This window comes from Bactrocera neohumeralis, chromosome 2 (assembly GCF_024586455.1).
Source record: "Bactrocera neohumeralis isolate Rockhampton chromosome 2, APGP_CSIRO_Bneo_wtdbg2-racon-allhic-juicebox.fasta_v2, whole genome shotgun sequence".
In the NCBI taxonomy this organism is placed as follows: Eukaryota; Metazoa; Arthropoda; class Insecta; order Diptera; family Tephritidae; genus Bactrocera; species Bactrocera neohumeralis.
In genome coordinates, this window is record NC_065919.1 from 73,871,120 (window position 1) to 73,890,125 (window position 19,006).

Here is a 19,006-nt window from a genome sequence, read left to right on the forward strand (position 1 = left end):
ACTTTTGGTGCGTAACGGTAAACAAATACGAATAAACTGCGGTGGAATCTACTTGATTATATGAATATTTAATTATATACATACATATGTATGTGTACGTAAATGAGTGAATATGCACAGATGAATGGTAAAAAATCTATGCTCTTTTTGCGCTCAACTCTGACTTGTGGAGCGCAGCGCTTGTGTGGTGAATAGCGCAAAATTTATAGATACCATGCATAGCCGAAGACTGTTTGTCGTACTATTACCGTTAAACTTCTGTGACAAAAGTAAAAAGTGAAGCAAAAGAGGCGCGCTTGAAACGACAACCAACAACAAGGTAAAAGCAGCGGCCGCAGCAGCGACAGCTTTGGCCCCAACAGCGCCAACTTGTACCACCGCGGGCAATGCACGAACAGTCGCTTAGCAGTAGCACACCAGCGGTGCCGTCGTGACAATCGATGCGGTGGTGAAAACTCAGTACAATTCTACGGTCTTCCCTTGCTGGAAGGACGGTCGCACTCTTGGCCACTATGTGTTATTATTGAAGATAAACGGAAACTGAATAAATTTAGTGTAAATAAAAAATAGCAAAATATAATATAGTGCAATTAAAAACAAGCAAGTCAATAATTCTTTGCAATAGAGTGTGAAATGAAATGTTGTTCTACGCCTGAAAAGTAGTGAGGCTCTTGCGTATACGAAAAATTTTCAACGAACAACTTGAAATTTTATTCTTCCTTCTGCTTCTTCTGCAAATACGCAACAACATAATATTCTGTGTATCTGAAAACTGTAACGCCACCACCACAGCGCCCAACCACCCAACCGAACACCCACTTCTACGCTGCCATCACACGATTGCAGTTGTGTGTCACACCGAAAAAAACCAAAAAAAAAATACAGAAAAATAATGAAAAAGATATAATAAAAACAAAAACGGGAGAGCGAAAAGAAAAAAGTGTATACAGGAAGAAAGGGCTGCGACGAAAACCTCTTCAGTGACAACGTAAATGGTGCTAATCGCGGTACAAGTGGAGTCTGAATAATCGAATCGAGCGAGACATACATACATACATTCTGACCGAGTGAAAATCGGACGAAAAATACAACGAAAAGAACGTCGGGAAAACAACAGTGTTTCACTTTTTTATTAGCAAATATTTATACGAATGTAATGTGCTATTTTAATGCCATCACCTCGTTAGCTATTATATACACAACAGTGTAAATCGTCACACACACATATACACACATATATGTGTGATTTAAAATCATAAAAGACTGAAAAGTGCAAATGCAAGTGACAGTGAAAATAAGATAAACGCGTTTAATATTGCAGGCACGAAGTTAAGCAGGCGTAAGCTGTGCGAATATCCTTTGAGGAAACAATCAAAATAACAATAGGGCTTTAGAGACAAAGCTCAAATAATCGCGACAACTACAACAACAACACAAGCAGCCACAAAAACAAAAAAACAATACAAAATGGTTAGTACGAGTCGCAAACGAAAAACGAAAGAAATAATATGTAATAGGCAAAGTAGAATTTACTACAATGAAAACGGCATTCACACACACTCACAAGCAGTAGCTGTGTATCGCGCTACGGCGCCTAATTTGCCGTTATACTATATACAGCCGTTGAGATGCACCACCTTGCCTTTGCTTTTCACCACACTGCCGCGCGCACAAGTACACAATTCCATACAAATACACACAGAAACGTACACAAGTGTGTGTTGTAAATGCCGTTAACAATCGCACACCAAAAGTACACATAAATACACACACACATACGTTGTTGTTCTTTATATTTGTTCATTTTCATTTCCTACCTGTAAGCCTGCCCCGCAAAGTATACTACGTTTTCTTCATAGATACCATTGAGCTTACTATAAATAGCATAACTACATAAACACATACATACACACACCCACACACACAAATATGTATATGTGGGTATGCATGAATTTTAATAACGCGCAGCCACGGTTGAAATTCGCTTTGAATTTTTTGCACAAAAGGCAGTTGCATCATTGTACGAGTGTGTATGTATGTATGTGTACCTCTAAGCCAAGTTGAATAAAAATTGAGATCAAATCAAAACAATTGCACTGTGTTTTTGTTTAGCTGATTGCTTTGATTGACGGTAGGCAGGCGGTAAATGAGCAGCAAACCATCGAAAAAATGTTGAAAAACATATTTACGTAATAAATTCGCACATGCTTAAAAATATGTATAAATATGTATGTACATATGTATATCAATACCTAGAAAATATATATTTACGCAATTTTATAAATGAAAAGTGATAAATTTATAGAACTGCAGATATGTGTGTGTGTTTGCTTACAGTGGTTTCTAAATATTTTCAGCAAATATAAAGGAAATAGAATTCAGAAATGAAAAATTTCTAAAATTTACTTTTATTTATTGAAAGCACTCACTTTGCTTACATATTTTATCCTACGTTCAGCAAAAAAATAGAAAATAAACATTAACTTTGGCTACTCCAAAGCTCTAATACATCATTTACAAGTCCACAAGTTCACAAATTGGTGAATAGCACTGGATCTTTGAAGAGAAAAAACGTGTGTTATAATCATATCGATATCTCAAAACTTAAGGGACTAATACAATAATTCATGGACTCACAGATGAAAATTGCTAGAATTACTTATGTATATCGCTCAGTTGATGATTTATATACATACATATACACTTTGTATGGTAGAGACTTAAATATCTTCTTCTCTCCCAGGAAGTTGTCCAGCGGTCGCGTGGAAGAGAAATGAGATGAGGATAGGTTTAGCTGATTAAAGTCCCGCACTTTGACTTCCGATGCTTCCTCCTACTATAAAAAAACAGTAGGGTCTTCATCATTTGCCTCTGGGTGTTCTGAACATATGTATTACTTATCAGGGAAAAACTTATGTCAGCACCTCCAACTTTCTCCAGCATTCATTCTCACTAAGCTTAATGGAAATATCTTCATATTTTGTGAGATAAAACCCTACTTCACCAACTACTTTATGAAAAAATAAAAATTTACAAAATGGCGGAATTTAAAAAAAAAGTTGAATTTTACCCTAAATTTTGGTAGTTTTTGGTCTGCTAAAATTCTTTGATTGGCCGGAACAAAAACTGGAAGTTAATTTTAAAGAGAAATTTGTACAGAACAGTCTAAAGCAATTATAGTGACCGGATCATTTATCTCCGACAAATCAAATTTGAAACAAGTTTTTTTGATAAACTATTATTTTATAGTTAAGCAGATGGAGCTGATTGAACTGAACGACTGTTAATCAAAAAATATTTGAAAAATCGATTATAGTATGAACAAATTTTAGTATTTCTTAAGGTGTTAGGTGGGTTTCAGAGGTAAAAAAAAGGTATTTTTAGAATTTTTTTTAATGTAGGCAAGCACATATTTCAAAAATATAATATTTCATATCATAGGTACATACTTAAGCAATATCTTCTGAAGTTTTGATATAAAAATGTTGAAAATTCAGCCGTTGAGACCACAAAAAAAAGTGCTCTCGACGTGGACAGCATAACTTATTGTTGGTTCATCTAAAATTAAAAAACCAAACATATTCCGTTAGTACATATATTAATCTTGTTTTTGAACAAAGCAAATAAAAAAAATATTTTTTTTTAGACTTTGAATAAAAAACTAATTTTTTGGTCAAACTAAGTTGTAATGAAAATAAAAAAAATTTCCGTTCAACATCCGTATATAGATTGATTGATCCGTATATGGATTGATTTATTATATTTTACATATGGAAAAAAAGTAAAAGTTTGTTATTTTTACATACATGAAAAGAGAAACTTACAAAAAGAATATTGTCACTTAACAAAACAAGTTTTCTGTGAACACATTCGTGAGACACTGTTGCCAATATGTATGTACATATATGCATGTGACTTAACCACTGCATTGGGACATTCGTTTACTGTGAAGTGATAACTGTGGTTTTGGGAAAATTGGGTAATAGAGACCCACGAAAGTGTCTGGCGCCAATAGAACCCGTGCAGTGACACATAAACTGAATGACGTCGTTTTGCCAGTCGATTTATTGTATTTGTTTAGTTGAAACGGTTACATTGCGAAATTGTATGATGTAAGCAGTCGCCAGAATTCTAGCAAATTTTTATCTACTATATACATACATTCATTTATATATACATACATATATTATATATTATTATTATATGAGCATACATGTACATATTACTATTTATGTGTGTATATAGAGGATATATATTTATATGTGTATCTGTGTGCATCTACGTCATCTTTGCATCCTTGCGCATTGCGTACTTCAACACACATACATACACATACAATTACATGTTTACTCGCATATAAGTGAATACAAGTCGAAATGAATTCTTTGATTTGTTGATTTAAGTTGGCGTCGCTGAAGTTATCACATTTATTAAGTCATCCGTCGATTGACATAAATTCCAAATGAAAAAGTTTATGTAGCACACACTTATAAAAGCTTAGAAGCGCCCTTTCTAACTTAAATTGTCACTACTTGGCGCTTATTACTGTGAAGGGCCGCTTGTCGCAGGTCCTTCTGCTATTGCATGCAGCAAAAAGCAGTCAAAGTAACCGGCAGAGGCCATCTCCCTAACCTGACGCTGCCAAAATATAAGTAAAGCTCACGCATACATACATACGTACTCACCATATATGTATTCTATATATACAAATATACTTTTTTGTGTCGTTTCTTGTTGTTCATTATTTTGTATTTTGTGTTCTCGCTGTCCTGCCAGCGTCTCGTTCCAACGAGTCGGCTAAAGAAAACTGTAAATCGATAAAGTGTGTAAATGCCAATGTTGAACCTACAGCGGTGCTAACAACGCAACATATAGTAATGCTGAAGGCAACACGAATGCCAGCGCTGTCGTCACCGCCATCATAACCACAGTCATCGAGCACACCACCACTACCATTGCTGGCCGTAGACGACGATTCACACAGACGATGTGTCGTCGTTCCCAATGGGTGAGACGCCCCCATGCAGTTATGCATACATGCTTACATATATACATCTGTATATAAATATACATATATATAATTCATTGCACGTGCGGTTACTATCTTCTCTGTAGTTTCATATTTGTCACTGTTCCCAAGTTTTTCCTGCCTTTATCATCCTCTGTTATTTCTACTTAAACACTGTAAAGACTTTAAAGCAATGTTAAGAATCACGTGATGAGCAAAATACTAATGCGTCCGTGTATTTAAATTAAGTATTTTAACTGCGCGGAGCAAAATTACTCATGCAACATGAGATAAACTTTACTTAAGCTATATTTTGATTCAATATCTCATTGAGGACTGATATATTTATTCAATATAACGAAAATAAGACTGGTGGTTCAATGGTGTTTGTTTTGGGAAAGATCGATTTGTAATCTGATTTTCAAGCAGTTTTACTGGCACATGATGGGATATTAGCGCTACAAAGGGTGGTAACTTTGTCCAATTAGTCTGATCTGAAAATAAAAAAATAAATTTTCATGTATTCTAATACGTATCCAATTCAATTTCCATATACTTGTCATAACCATCGTTAGAGCTGGCCTCAAGTGCCTTCCTATCAAGCTATTTGTCTCAGTCGAATAAATGACTAACTGATCCTATTTCTTTCAGAGAATTATTGACCTGCTCGATGCTTTATATAATGCCGTCATATGACAAATATCGGGTCGTTCACTAAGTAATTTCGTTTGATGACAACAGTTGATCTTATTGATTTTTTCGCAGCCAACTTCACACTTAACCGTTTTACCGTTATATCTTTGAATAGCTGATATAGTAAAGTTCGTTTGTAAAAAAATTTCTAAATAATTTTTGAATAGTCCCACTATGCCCAATCGAAGTTCTTAAACCGCATTTTCGGCATATTTTACTGTTTTACTATCAAAAAGATAAAAATGCAGTTCGAGTAAGGTGAAAATTATGTGATGTACGGACTGAACTTCAATACCAAAGATAGTTAGCAAAATTTCGTTATAGCAGTTTCGATCTTGGGGATCCATCATGTTCTGAAAGGACTCTTGAAACCGAAATTAACTTGTACCGTTTTTTCTTTACTATATTATTCGTTTAATGCACCAACAAACAATATAACAAAGTAAGTGCTTCTGAATCTATAATCTTCACACATACTCGCTTACCATGTTCTCACCATGTAACGATTTGCTGTAAGTTATGAATAGGGTTCGCGAAGTCTCTATTTCTCCAAAAGCTCATATAGTGAAACTCAAATGTCTAAACTGTTTAAGACATTCATTGTAAGATGCATTCTTGGTTCTACAAAATAGAGCTATTTGTGTTAACCTCACCTATTTTGACGGTCACGGCCTCGTGCTGTCAGTTCTCATTTATCTTCCCGCAGTAATCGACCCAAATAAAAAATATTAATTTTTAGGAATTAAATTAAAGGAATTATATATCAACTGACTGAGTCTTCCCTATTATCTTATAACAAATATCTACATTTATAAACATACTTACAAATTTTCAAAGGCATTAAAAAGCTAATTAATGCGCTCGAAGTACTGGGTAGATCTCGTTCAAAACAGCTGTGACGATACTATGAGTATGCAAATTCACTTCGACTCTCTGGACATATACAATGTACATATGTACATACTTACATATATTAGCATACTCATAAACACAGGTTTTCTGTAAATAATACTTTATTTATGAACTTATTTTCCCATGTCTAGAAAAGTTGACTGACCCCGAATTGCAATAAAACAAATGCATTCATATTCGATGAAAAAAATCACAAAAAGTAAAATTTAACTATATGTGGTAAATAACTGAATGTATCGGATTACGAAGCGGAAATCATTTGACTAGGCTTCAGCGCCAGTATGCAATTTGCGGTATCGCAAGTTCCACTGTTGGTTCGTACCTAGTACTCTTAGTCATTTAACTTGTTTATTTGTATGAGATAGTGGTAAAGGTATTAGGGTCATTAAAAAATACCAAAACTTTAGACAGTCATTTTTCGAAATCATTCAATATTTGTATGAACCACCTCACAATACCATACATGCTTGTGCTGAGCATATGGAAATTTCAGTTAAAACAAATTGTTATAACTTCAAATTAGGTGCTGAAGAATACAATAATAAAGAATATATATTATATATATATATAGAAGTATGTTATATTAAATGTCATAAATTTATCAGTCTCCCCATTTCTTCCTTATTGAATCATCCGCATTTACAGACTTTTAAAAAATGAGAAAACTATAAAGAAGTGACACGATTATTTCATTTTATTATAAAGTTTTCTCAAACGGCTGATGAATTTTTTAGTAACGTCAGAATAAGAAATATTCTCGGCGGTTTGGTATTGTTTCTTTTCAAATTTGGAATTTCTTGGACAGAAATTCAGTCTCAAAGTAGCATATTAAGAATATTGGTTATCAGACTCCGACTAACTCTCAAGCTCTCCATTTCGTTTTCGAGTTAAAAAATAATTCATTTTTTTATATAACTCATCGTTGATACCAAAAATTCGGAGTGGAACCACTTAATCTAGTTCCAGTTCTATTAATAGTTAAGTCAGATCTATAACTCGCTTATATACTGCTGAATTTCACCCATTTAAATCCAGTTTTTCAAAAGTACATTTATTATTCCTATCACTTCCATTCACAGATTGTCCGAAGAAGAAGCCGTCGAGCTCGTATGTGGAATATGGGACTATTGTTCCTTATTTACTACTGTGTTAGTGTCTACTCGGCCAAGAGTGAGGGAAGAACAGAAAGTATGTTTAATGCCGAGAATTTGCAAGAAGAAGGGGATAGCGGAGTAGGTGAGACAGGCGGCAATGAACCCTCAGATAGTGATCTTGCGGACACCGATGTGATGGATAGTACGCTCAGTTCTTTAACTACAACGGAGGTAAGATTCTTGGATTACCAAAAATTTTTCATATACAAGCACCTACTTCTATACTCATTTTTAACTTAATTTTAGAGTACTGTTATGACAACAGAAGCCACACACGCTGCTGCCAAACACGCCGTACCCACTTGGCGACCAAAACGCAATTGTACCCCGCCCGCCATCGAACAATTTCCTCAGCCATTGATGGGTAAATGGGCACGTCAGCATGGTGGACTCATCATTCACGTACTCGTTGCCATTTTTACATTCTTCGGTTTGGCTATCGTTTGTGATGAATACTTTGTCGCCAGTTTGGATCGCCTGTGTGAAGAATTGAAGTTGTCACCCGATGTAGCGGGTGCTACTTTCATGGCAGCGGGTAGTTCCGCGCCCGAATTGGCAACGGTAGTGATTGGTGTATTTTTTGCGAAGGACGATATCGGCATAAGCGGTGTTATTGGCTCGGCGGTGTTCAATATCATGTTTGTAATATCGGTCTGTGCACTATGCTCTGGCACTGTGTGTCAACTGAATTGGTGGCCATTGGTGCGTGATTGCTTCTTCTATAGTCTTTCGATATTAGTGATGCTGATTATCATCTTTAATGACGTTATATCTTGCGTAAGTAGATCAAACTATATTGTATTCGAAAGACATACACCCACTAAAATATGAAATCCTCTGACTCGAATATATGTATAATTCAAAAAATATTCTCTACTATGTTTATTCGAAATTGTGTATAAACTCAATATAAATGCGTTAATTTTTGTTTTCCTTTACAGTACGAGTCCGTCTTCATGTTGCTGTGTTATGTGGGATATTGTGTGGCGCTACATTTCAATACGGAACTGGAGCGTTGGGCTTTGTCGTTAAATCTACCATTCAAGTTACCCACAAAGGAAGAGCAATCATCGTTGGTGACATATAAGAACATGCCGGATAACTCATATACACAAGGCACTCAGCAGCAACAACAGCAAACAAGCCTTACACAAGACGGTGCATCTGGTTCACAGCAACAGCAACAGGCAACAAGCGATTACCAAAGCTATGGAGAATCAAATACCAGTTGGGATCCAAACGCCGCTTGGGGCGATGAACCGTCGACAAATCCAGTGGGAGTCAGTGTTAGATACGGCCAACCGCCCGGCGAAGATGACTGGGGCACGAATACGTTCTACGCCTCTGGACCCGGTTCGGGACAAGATAATATGGCTTATAATCCCGATCAACCGGATGCCGTCGTCACACAAACAAACACAAATGGTGACGGCAGCAAACCGAGTGTAGGTAAACCGCAACCAGCTGGTGTTGAATATTATAAATCAGCTGATAAATCGAAAGAGGCACGCCCCAATCCATTGGAACGTCCCACGGAAGGCGGACTTCCAACACTGATCGCCTGGTATGTCGTCTATCCCATACATTATTTATGCCAGAAAACTATGCCAGATTGTCGCACCGAAAAATACCGTAATTGGTATCCATTCACATTTATCGTATCGATGATATGGATCTCGTTCTATTCATATTTTATGGTTTGGATGATAACCGTGATTGGTTCAACATTGGCCATACCAGACACGGTTATGGGATTGACATTTGTGGCTGCTGGTGTATCTGTACCCGATGCCCTAAGCTCAATAGCGGTAATCAAAGAAGGCTTCGGCGATATGGCCGTATCGAATGCGATCGGCTCGAATGTCTTTGATATCCTAGTGTGCTTAGGTCTTCCGTGGTTTATACAAACGGCCATTATAAAGCCTGGCTCGCACGTCAATGTCATCTCGAAAGGTATGTATATATACTTGGCATATAATTACCGAATTCTATGTGTGTCCACATGAAATATATGTATATATGTACATGTGTATTTACATATGCAATGTAAATATGTACTTATATACGTATGTGAAACTACTAAGTACTTAAGAAAAAACCAATTCCGATGCTGGAGTGATGATTAAGGTCAGAATTGTGCATATGTATGTATGGAATATTTCAATTAATGCATATTTATGTATAAACTACACACAACTTCAAAAGCACACACTTAAGTAGTTTATGAATTTTAACTGTATGTGTTTGACAATTAAATGTTTTCTTCATAATTAAAATAAAATCAATTTTCAACACACTTCTACTTAAAAGCTCATTAACGTTCATTAATGTTCTTTCTTGTTAACAATAGGAATTTGTATTTAATATTTGGCAAATTTTACATTCAAGTTTAAGAATTGTTGTGCTACCCTTAGTATTTTTTCTAAAAATTATCATTCTAAATCAATTCTGAAAGCAACACAATTGAATCAATTAGCATTTATTTAAATATAATTATTATGTATATTTCGTGAATTGTCTTCATTAAGAAGTTATTTAAAAAACTAATAAATTATGATTCGCATAATTGGTATTAAGAGTATATTCACAGACCCTGCAGGAAATTAAAAGATATATTGAAAACATAATAATTCAATCAACTTAAAAGCAGATTAGTTAGAATCATAATATTGTTCCAAAATAAGCCGAAATTCGAAATCGAAGAATCGAAATCATTATTTTAAACTAATTGAGGAACTCATTAAAATGCTAAATGGTATTTTCTTTTAGAACTTTTTAAAAAGTTGCAGCCACATGCACAGCCACATGCTTTAAGAATGACATACAGTAAATATTGGAGCTAAACCTATATTTCAAGCACTTTTTGTCGGTTTTCTCTTCAAGTAATCTGTAGCAATATTTTAAAGAAATGTAGGCCAGCTTGAGTTGATGAAGATAATTTGATTTATTTTGGTCAAATTATTGTAGGAATATTGTCTAAAACAAGACTAACAGTGAAAAATTTACCAGAAATCAAAACGTTTCAATTATTCAATGAAAATACAAAACTCAGAAATAAGCGAATCAAAAGAGTTCATTAGCACATGCGATTGGTTTCGAAGCCCAGCGATCCAAATTATTGTAAAATATGAATTTCATCAAGATAATTGAAAAAAAAATAATATCTTGCTGATAGGCGTGAAGCATTTAGACATATGTACGTATAATCTTTCATGTAATATGGTATTTTCCTGCAGCGTTGTTGAATAAAAAAATTTAAATATCATTAAGAATTTTTAATTATTACAAAATTAGATTCTTAAAGTTTATATAAAAGTAAAAATAATTAACGTTAATTAAATTCCGTAACAATTTGATTTTTGTGCACTGGGTTTTTTGCAATTTGTTTGAAACACAATAACTATTTAGCTGCATAAATCACTTTAAATAAAAAACAAATTTTATTACTCAAGTTTTTTAATATTTACACAACTTTTACAATTATTTTATTTAATTAAAAACCAATAATATATATCAGACTATATAACTTAGCAAATATTACAGTATAATTATTTCGAGTGGAAAGTTTATAGAGGAACTGTACAGGTTAGAAAAAAAATTCCTAAATTAACCTAATATTTTTACTCCTCGAGTTAAGGGTTAAAATCTTGATTTTATCGTGGTCCAAGTTACATTTTTTGTATATTAATTTTACTAAACTTGCATTTCTAAAATCTGATCATGACTTACAATACCAAAACATAGTAGCGTAGAAAGAAACCCTGGTCACCAGGGAATGATTCAAGTGTTGAAAAAAAACGCAAAATATTGTTGAAGAGCACTGTATAGCCTGGGGGAAATGTCTCCGATCTCCCCCATCTCTCCTTCACTGCCAAAACAACAAAACTAGATGACCAAAATTATTGTCTATGGTTTCAAAGATGCGTTGACTAGATTACTAAGAGTAATTCTTTCAAGTTGTCTTCTACACTGATCGGATAAGCTTTTAGTTGATCAACCAGTTATGCCCATTTATTGATATTGGACTCGTATACCACCAACAGAAAAATTTTTGAATAACAAATAAAGGGCTGATGCTGGCTGCGGTTCCCTGTTATATACCAAGCACAGTAGAGCTACTTTCATTTTGTTAAACTAAGTGACAAATTTTGATGCGTGACTGACTTTAATGGTATCAACATAAAGAACAATATATTCGGAACCGAAAGCTCAATAAGTGATGGGTTCGTTTATAGCAAAGTGATAAATAAACTAATAAAAGACAAGCAATGGAGAGACTTCGACTCCAACTTATATAATTATACTGTAATGCTTTTCAATCAACACTGACTACATACAAGTAAAAATCTTTTGAATTACACAGTAGTTTTTATGACCGATCGTAGATTTTTCGATTTTTTCTTCACATTTATGGTTGTATTATTAGTATTCGATTTTTATAGTAAATGTATTTTCAATACACTACATCTAAAGAAAATATTTGAAACAAATTTTGTATGCTCTCTTTCACAGGCTTGGCATACTCCACCTTATCGCTCTTCTCGACGGTCATCTTTCTCATTATGTCCACACATTTGAACGGCTGGAAATTGGACAAACGACTCGGCATTATACTGATGATTTGGTACTTGTGCTTCATCACATTGGCCTCGCTGTATGAGTTGAACGTATTTGGTTACATGAACCCACCGGAATGCGCCAGTAAATATACTTACAAGCATCTTATTTATATTCCATTTGACAAATTTGACCAAGACGGACAAAAAAATGGCATTTTCATGTATTTCAACACAAATTTAATTTATGTTGTAACGGGTACCTAATCCCCGTTAGGGTGGTAAGGGTTATATAAGTTGTCGTCGACGTCATCCAACGGTAGGCCCAGGAAACGTGCTGTTTCGACGGGATCGGACCAAAGGAAGAAAGGTGTCAGATGAGTAGGGTTAGCAGGGCATGCAAAGAGGTGGCCAGTGTCATGCGGAATTCATTGCACGCTGGACATACATATATTAGATATATCAGGATCTATTCTGGATAAGCAGGAGTTTAACCTTCTAGAGTATCCGGAACGAAGCTGGAGAACTCTCGTTTTTCGCACCTGAATTGATCCGGATTTTATGCGGCCAAGGGCTGTTATTTCAAAGACCTAACCTTGTTTAGATCGGTAAGTCTTAGTATAAGCTTGCCTTGCAGCAAGGTTGCTCCGTATCCACCTGACTTGTGCTGGCATTTGGTCTAATCCGGGCCCGGCGGAATTCTTCTGCTGCGTTTGCGCCAAAAGCTCCACCTCGGTCAGTTGTAATTTCAATACAAATCTTTATTTTCGGCTTTAAAATAGGCAATGCAAATATGTCAACACTTAATTCAATTTTCTATACACTTCTTAAAAACTTCGACTGGAAAGGCCTTTAATGCATTCAGCAAATTTCTTCTTCGGTTTCGGCTCTGTTTTTATCGATAATGAGTTACACGTGTCGTCACCAGTAATGTGAGCGTTGGGTGCCTAGTTATGTTGTCACCGTTTTGGGGAACTCTACTTGACAACGTTTTTGCACACGATTCAGGACTTTTGGTACGAGTCCAGCTTTGTCAAGCTTTATACCAAAACTCTAACCAAAGTGTGTTGAATCGATTAATGAGATATCCTCTGTTTTCTTTCTGATGACAACAAGCACTGTTTCTTTAAGCTATTCGAAGTTATCGTCATTATCATAGGTGTATGGCCGACTGTAAGAGACAAGTTTTAGATGACTTAACGACCGTCATTGAATGCTTGGTGCCATTCAAATGCTTATGTTCGTAATAAAGTAGACTCCACAAAACATTTTCAATGATTCCGTGAAGCCATTGGAAACACAAAATTTCGAGAAGTTTGTTGTTAACATTTTCAATGGTAAAAACCGCCGAAAAATCTTTTCGCGACATAAAAAAACAGCTGACAAGCGTTTGTTAACTAATTGGCATAAGGAGATCGAGCTTCAAACAAACATAAAATAGGTTCTACCAAGCAAAGATTTTTTTCAATTTGGTTTGCACGCGTAGTTTAAATGAACCAATCCAGGTCAAATTTGATCATATGGCATACATTGACGGCAAACTCACATTATTAATCATTTTATTTTTCACATTTTCAGGTGAATATTAGAAAAATCAATGTGGCTGTATTATGAATGTAGGTACAACACAGAGGAAGCTGAAAACACAAGATAATACCAAATCAAGCATTCACAGGACGAAGCTATTTATTTACAGATACACTACATAAGTTCAATAAATAAATGGGTCGACATCAAGAAGGTTTCGCAGTCTAAGAAGCAGCAAAACAAAGTGCAGCTTACATGCACATCTACTTATTTGTATGTGTGTAAGCCAAGCGATTTGGATTTTGTTACGTTGCTGAGCGGCTGTGTTGCGAAGCTGGACAAATGCATTTGTTAAGTTAACTCCACGTTTTGATTTCATGTCTTCTGCGAACGCATCATTCACATGAGCAACTGGCACAGAACACAACCACAACCGCATACTTATGCAAAAAATACAAAAAAAAAAGCAAACAAACAGTTATTGTACTTGAGTACATGTGCCAAGTACAGCGAGTCTGCATCAAACTTTAAGCTTCAGATCTCATTACCTACCGGTGCATACTGGACAAATGCTGACACACTGGCACTCATACATACATAGATATACAGATTAACGGCTGCATAACTAACAATTCTCGCCATTATCAATTAAACGGCAACAGCTGTGCACTCAACGCCATGAAATAGTCAAATACAGGGTGATTGCGAAGAACTTGTAGTCGTGTTGGCGTTGATTTGTTAATGCACGTAACGTTAAACTCGACTTGTTAACTAGCTGAAAATATATAATTACTTGAATATATCTTACTGTATGAAACCTACACAATCTGCTCCTCTTCCTCTACTTCTGGCGCCTCCACTGAAAAACTTCCAGATATTGCAGAAACATACGAGACAAACTCAAAGAAGTTATGATGAAAATATAAACAATTATAAGAATAGCTAAAAATTAAAATGAAACGAAAAGATAGCATATACCATATTAGCACGGCACCATATTTACAACAACATTTTAATATACAAACCAATTCGTAAAAGTAAAATGTTAGTACATACGTTTTTACATCGCACGAAGCAACAAGTTATATAATACTATGTATAATATAAATTCATATGTATGAAAAATATTGACCTAATGCAAGTAATACTCCTAACGTAAAATGTCTAAAATGAAAGCTATAATAACAATGCGCTTCAAATGACTCTTTTTGAGGTCATCTCTTAAACAGTTCTTATATATGTAGATATTTAAAAGCTAATATTTGTTAGATATATTTTTTATTATTACGAAAAATACTTTAATTTTAGTTTAAAGAATGAACTAATGAAAAACGAGTATTTCAAATTATATATTTTATTTTCTTTATTAATAAAATATTTTAAAACTTACAAACAACATGTTTTTTATAAATTTAATTTTTTTGATTAACAAAATATTTGAAATATTACAAAAAAAAATGTTTGTTATAAATTTAGTTTTTTTTATTAACAAAATATTTGAAATATTACAAAAAAAAATGTTATAAATTTATTTTTTTATTAATAAAGTATTTAAAAAATTCCAAAAAAATGTAAATTTAATTTTTTTTATTAACACAACATTTAAAAATTAAAAAAAAAAAAACATTTTCGAAATATATTTGAAACAAATAAAAAAAAAATAGGTGAAAAATGTATCTCCTGTGAAAATTTCGAAAATAATAAAATATGCATTTAGAAATTTACCCTTCGGTTTTGGTCAGAGAAAAAAATGTTCAACGCTTTGTAAAAAATATGATTATAAGGCATGATACACTTTTATTTGAAAAAAATTAGTTTATTGAATTAATTTTCGCTATTTTAGCAATTATAAGGTGTTAACACTTTCTATTTCCGAATCTTCATAACGAAAATGTGCTCTGTAACAAATTTTGATACATTAATCATCTTTGTAGCCGAAATGTGACTTTGGTTAAGACTTTTAAAACCATATATTGCCCATAAAAAAACAAAGTTCGAGTAGATAAATTTTAGGAATAAACACAGAATAGTTATAAACAAATGTCCCATTTTACTGCATAGTAAAGAATAAAAAATTTTACAAATCCAAAGAAATTTTCGATTTTTAAATAGAGTTTTTGTGTATTTTATATTTTTTTATTAGAGATAATATAAAAAACTTTTAATATTTTTCATTCCCTTTATTGCTGAGAACGTGTAAAATCCTTTAGGTCGTACCCATAAGGCTATGCGCTTAGTTTAAGCTGAAGAAAAGTGTGAACAATAATAAATTTTTGACTTTCCAAGCGAAAGCCAGCGAAAAAACAAGTTTCAAGTTAAGAAAGTGCTAAAATAAAATTAGTAGATATATAAAATATTTCCATGGTTTGGCTATCTATCCTTTCTAAATTATACTTTGTACCTTTATATTATTTTCCTAAAATAATTTTATAAGACAAAATTCCAAAAATATATGTTATAATCTCTCGTTTAACCTCATCAGACACTTATGTATGTATTAAGAACGGTTTTAAAAATTGAGCGACCTTGAAAACAGCATTGAAGCGTATAAATGATAACAAATTAATTGTAATGATACAAATAAATATATACATATAAATAAAAAAGAGCAGCAAACAACAATGCAAATAGATAAACGCAGCTACACTTGCACTCACTAAGTAATGTAGATAGGACGAAATATTCAAGTAAACAAATATTATGATTGCATATATTAATGTTTAAGTACATACATATAATACAATGAAGCCATAAAGTTATAGATAATACAATAGAAGCGATATACATACATATATAGCAAGCGTTAACGTACACATAAGCGCATACATACTATACATATGCACAATGAAAGCCCTGTAGGCAATTCAATGCAAACTTTTGTGAGCGGAGAGCAACTTTGTCGATATGTATGTATGTGCTTATGACGTTTTAAGAAATGCATTACCTTTAAAAGATATATAAAATAAGAAATACAAGTTCAAGTAATGCGAGTAATATAGTTATATATAAAATAAAATTAAAAAAAAAAATATTTAAATTTGACAAAATTAACAAATAATTAATGAAATCTCCCTCAACTACTAAATATACATACATATATGTATGTATTTGTTATATGTTTATGCGCTTGCAGTATTTTTTAGCTAAGCTTAAACAAATTATATACGTACATACTTTTTAAACTTTAGATACATACATATTTTGAGTAACGCTTTACAAAAGCTTTGTGTTTGACAATAATTCACAATGATCGAATTTTTGTAAAAATAACTACTCTTCTCTCTATATTTTTGTTGTTAACTAGTCAGATCGATTTAAAACTACTCAGATTTTTATTCAAAAGCAACTCTTAAAAGTTGAATTTAAATTTTAGCGTTCTCCAGTTTTGGACAAATAACTTGTACTCTATATCATTTGAAATTATATGAAGTTTCTAAATATATACTATGTATAGGCAGTTGATTACAAGCTATTCCCAACAAACATAGAACAGAAGAACGGAACGGAATAAGAATAATAATGCGGTTGAGGTGAATAACTGAACAAATTTGTCAATAGCTATCTGAATATAGCTTATGCAATACTTTCAGCAGATTGAATGTATGTATGCCAATAGTTTTAAGATTGGTCTCCAGACTTTAAGCAATTCGAGGTCTCTTCCGAAAAACGACGGGATATATGCTCCGAAAAAGGACGAAAAACGACTGGATATATATTGGATATTTTGAAATCCGTCTTAAAACTTTAAGCAATTCGAGGTCTCTTCCGAAAAACTTTTTCAAAAACGCTTTGTCAAACAATTTGTTGTTCGAGCTTTCGCAAATATGCAAGCTTTTGCACGAAAGCTTTTTGCTTTGCACAAGGTTACTTTGAAGTGTACAAGCACATTTCTAATTGATTGAAACAATGAAAGCTCTGTGGACTAAAAGCGAATGTGACATTTTTAATTGATTGAGGCAATGAAAGCTCTGGAAAAGTTAGGTGGAAAGCAAGTTTATTGTGTAATTGAGATTTGATATTTATTTTTATTGTATTTACAAGGAATTTGAACTTTTATTTAATACAAAATGTAATTACGACACTAACTTTCTCCTTATTTTTACATACCAACATAATTTTAGAGCGAAAGAGAAACCTAGCATAACATGGCATAGCTTAGTGTGACATAACATAGCATAGCATAACATAATATATTCCCACTCGAATCGACCACATCCCCATGGTTTCGTTTATAGATTTACAGGCACGCAAGATTTTATATTTACATACTAGTACATACAACAACCAATAAATATATAGGTAATATGCTTGCATACATACTTACATAAGTATATATATTTTAATGTGAACGTTAACACACAATTATAAATAGCAAAATTGTATTGGATATGAATATTAAATATTAACCGAACACATGGAAGGACATGCGCGAACATTACATAGGCAACGAATTTTATGATTTTATTATTTTTTGTACTATTTTTAAGTAAAATTGTAAACAAATAAGTATTAAAAAATGTATTAAACATGTTTATAAAAACAAAAATAATAATATCGAAAGGCAGTAATGGAAGGATTAATGAACGATAGTATGAAGTGAAAGTGGAGTCAGGCAATATTGTTGAAGGCTAAATACTACGTATTAAAATAAGTACACAAACAATTTTCTGTAGCTTTAGTGTTGTTTGTTAAATTCCAAAACTAGTTACTACTACAACACGAATTATTACATACATGGTATATGTATATGTATGTGTGTATAAACTTTTCACTATGTACTTGTAAACATACCAAAAAAAGATCGATTGTAATAAATTGTGAAAAATTTATATTTGTTAAACTACTTACTACCAAATACATACAAAACATACGTACATACAAACAAACAAACAAACAAATACATATATGCCCACAAACACAAGTGTATAACTTTCTAATTATGTAATAACCGAAACTATACGAAATAAATTACATATATTTATAAAAACTATATATTTATATGTAAATATATATAGTACATATACATATACATATGTACATACATGATTAAAATACTATACATTTAAATACATAGTTGTTTTTGTTATCCAAATAATATTATATACTACTAAGATAAATAAATGTAAGTTAGACACTTGAGAACACACACACACACA

The 19,006-nt window shown here is 33.1% G+C and overlaps 1 protein-coding gene across 3 annotated transcripts; it reads left to right on the top strand.

The window, feature by feature from the left end:
- Window positions 1–317: 317 nt before the first annotated feature.
- Window positions 318–17,522, top strand: LOC126767750 (probable sodium/potassium/calcium exchanger CG1090). 3 transcript variants are annotated; one of them, XM_050485351.1, is made up of 7 exons: window positions 318–1,470; window positions 7,693–7,938; window positions 8,014–8,544; window positions 8,709–9,720; window positions 12,280–12,468; window positions 13,902–13,939; window positions 13,999–17,522. In XM_050485351.1, the coding sequence occupies exons 1-6, from the start codon at window positions 1,468–1,470 to the stop codon at window positions 13,910–13,912; spliced, it is 1,992 nt and encodes a 663-aa protein (XP_050341308.1). In that variant the 5' UTR covers window positions 318–1,467; the 3' UTR covers window positions 13,913–13,939; window positions 13,999–17,522. The 3 variants fall into 3 exon arrangements, with proteins under 3 accessions (XP_050341308.1, XP_050341307.1, XP_050341305.1); XM_050485350.1 differs by having other exon boundaries at window positions 14,020–17,522; XM_050485348.1 differs by having other exon boundaries at window positions 13,902–17,522.
- The last annotated feature ends 1,484 nt before the right edge of the window (window positions 17,523–19,006 follow it).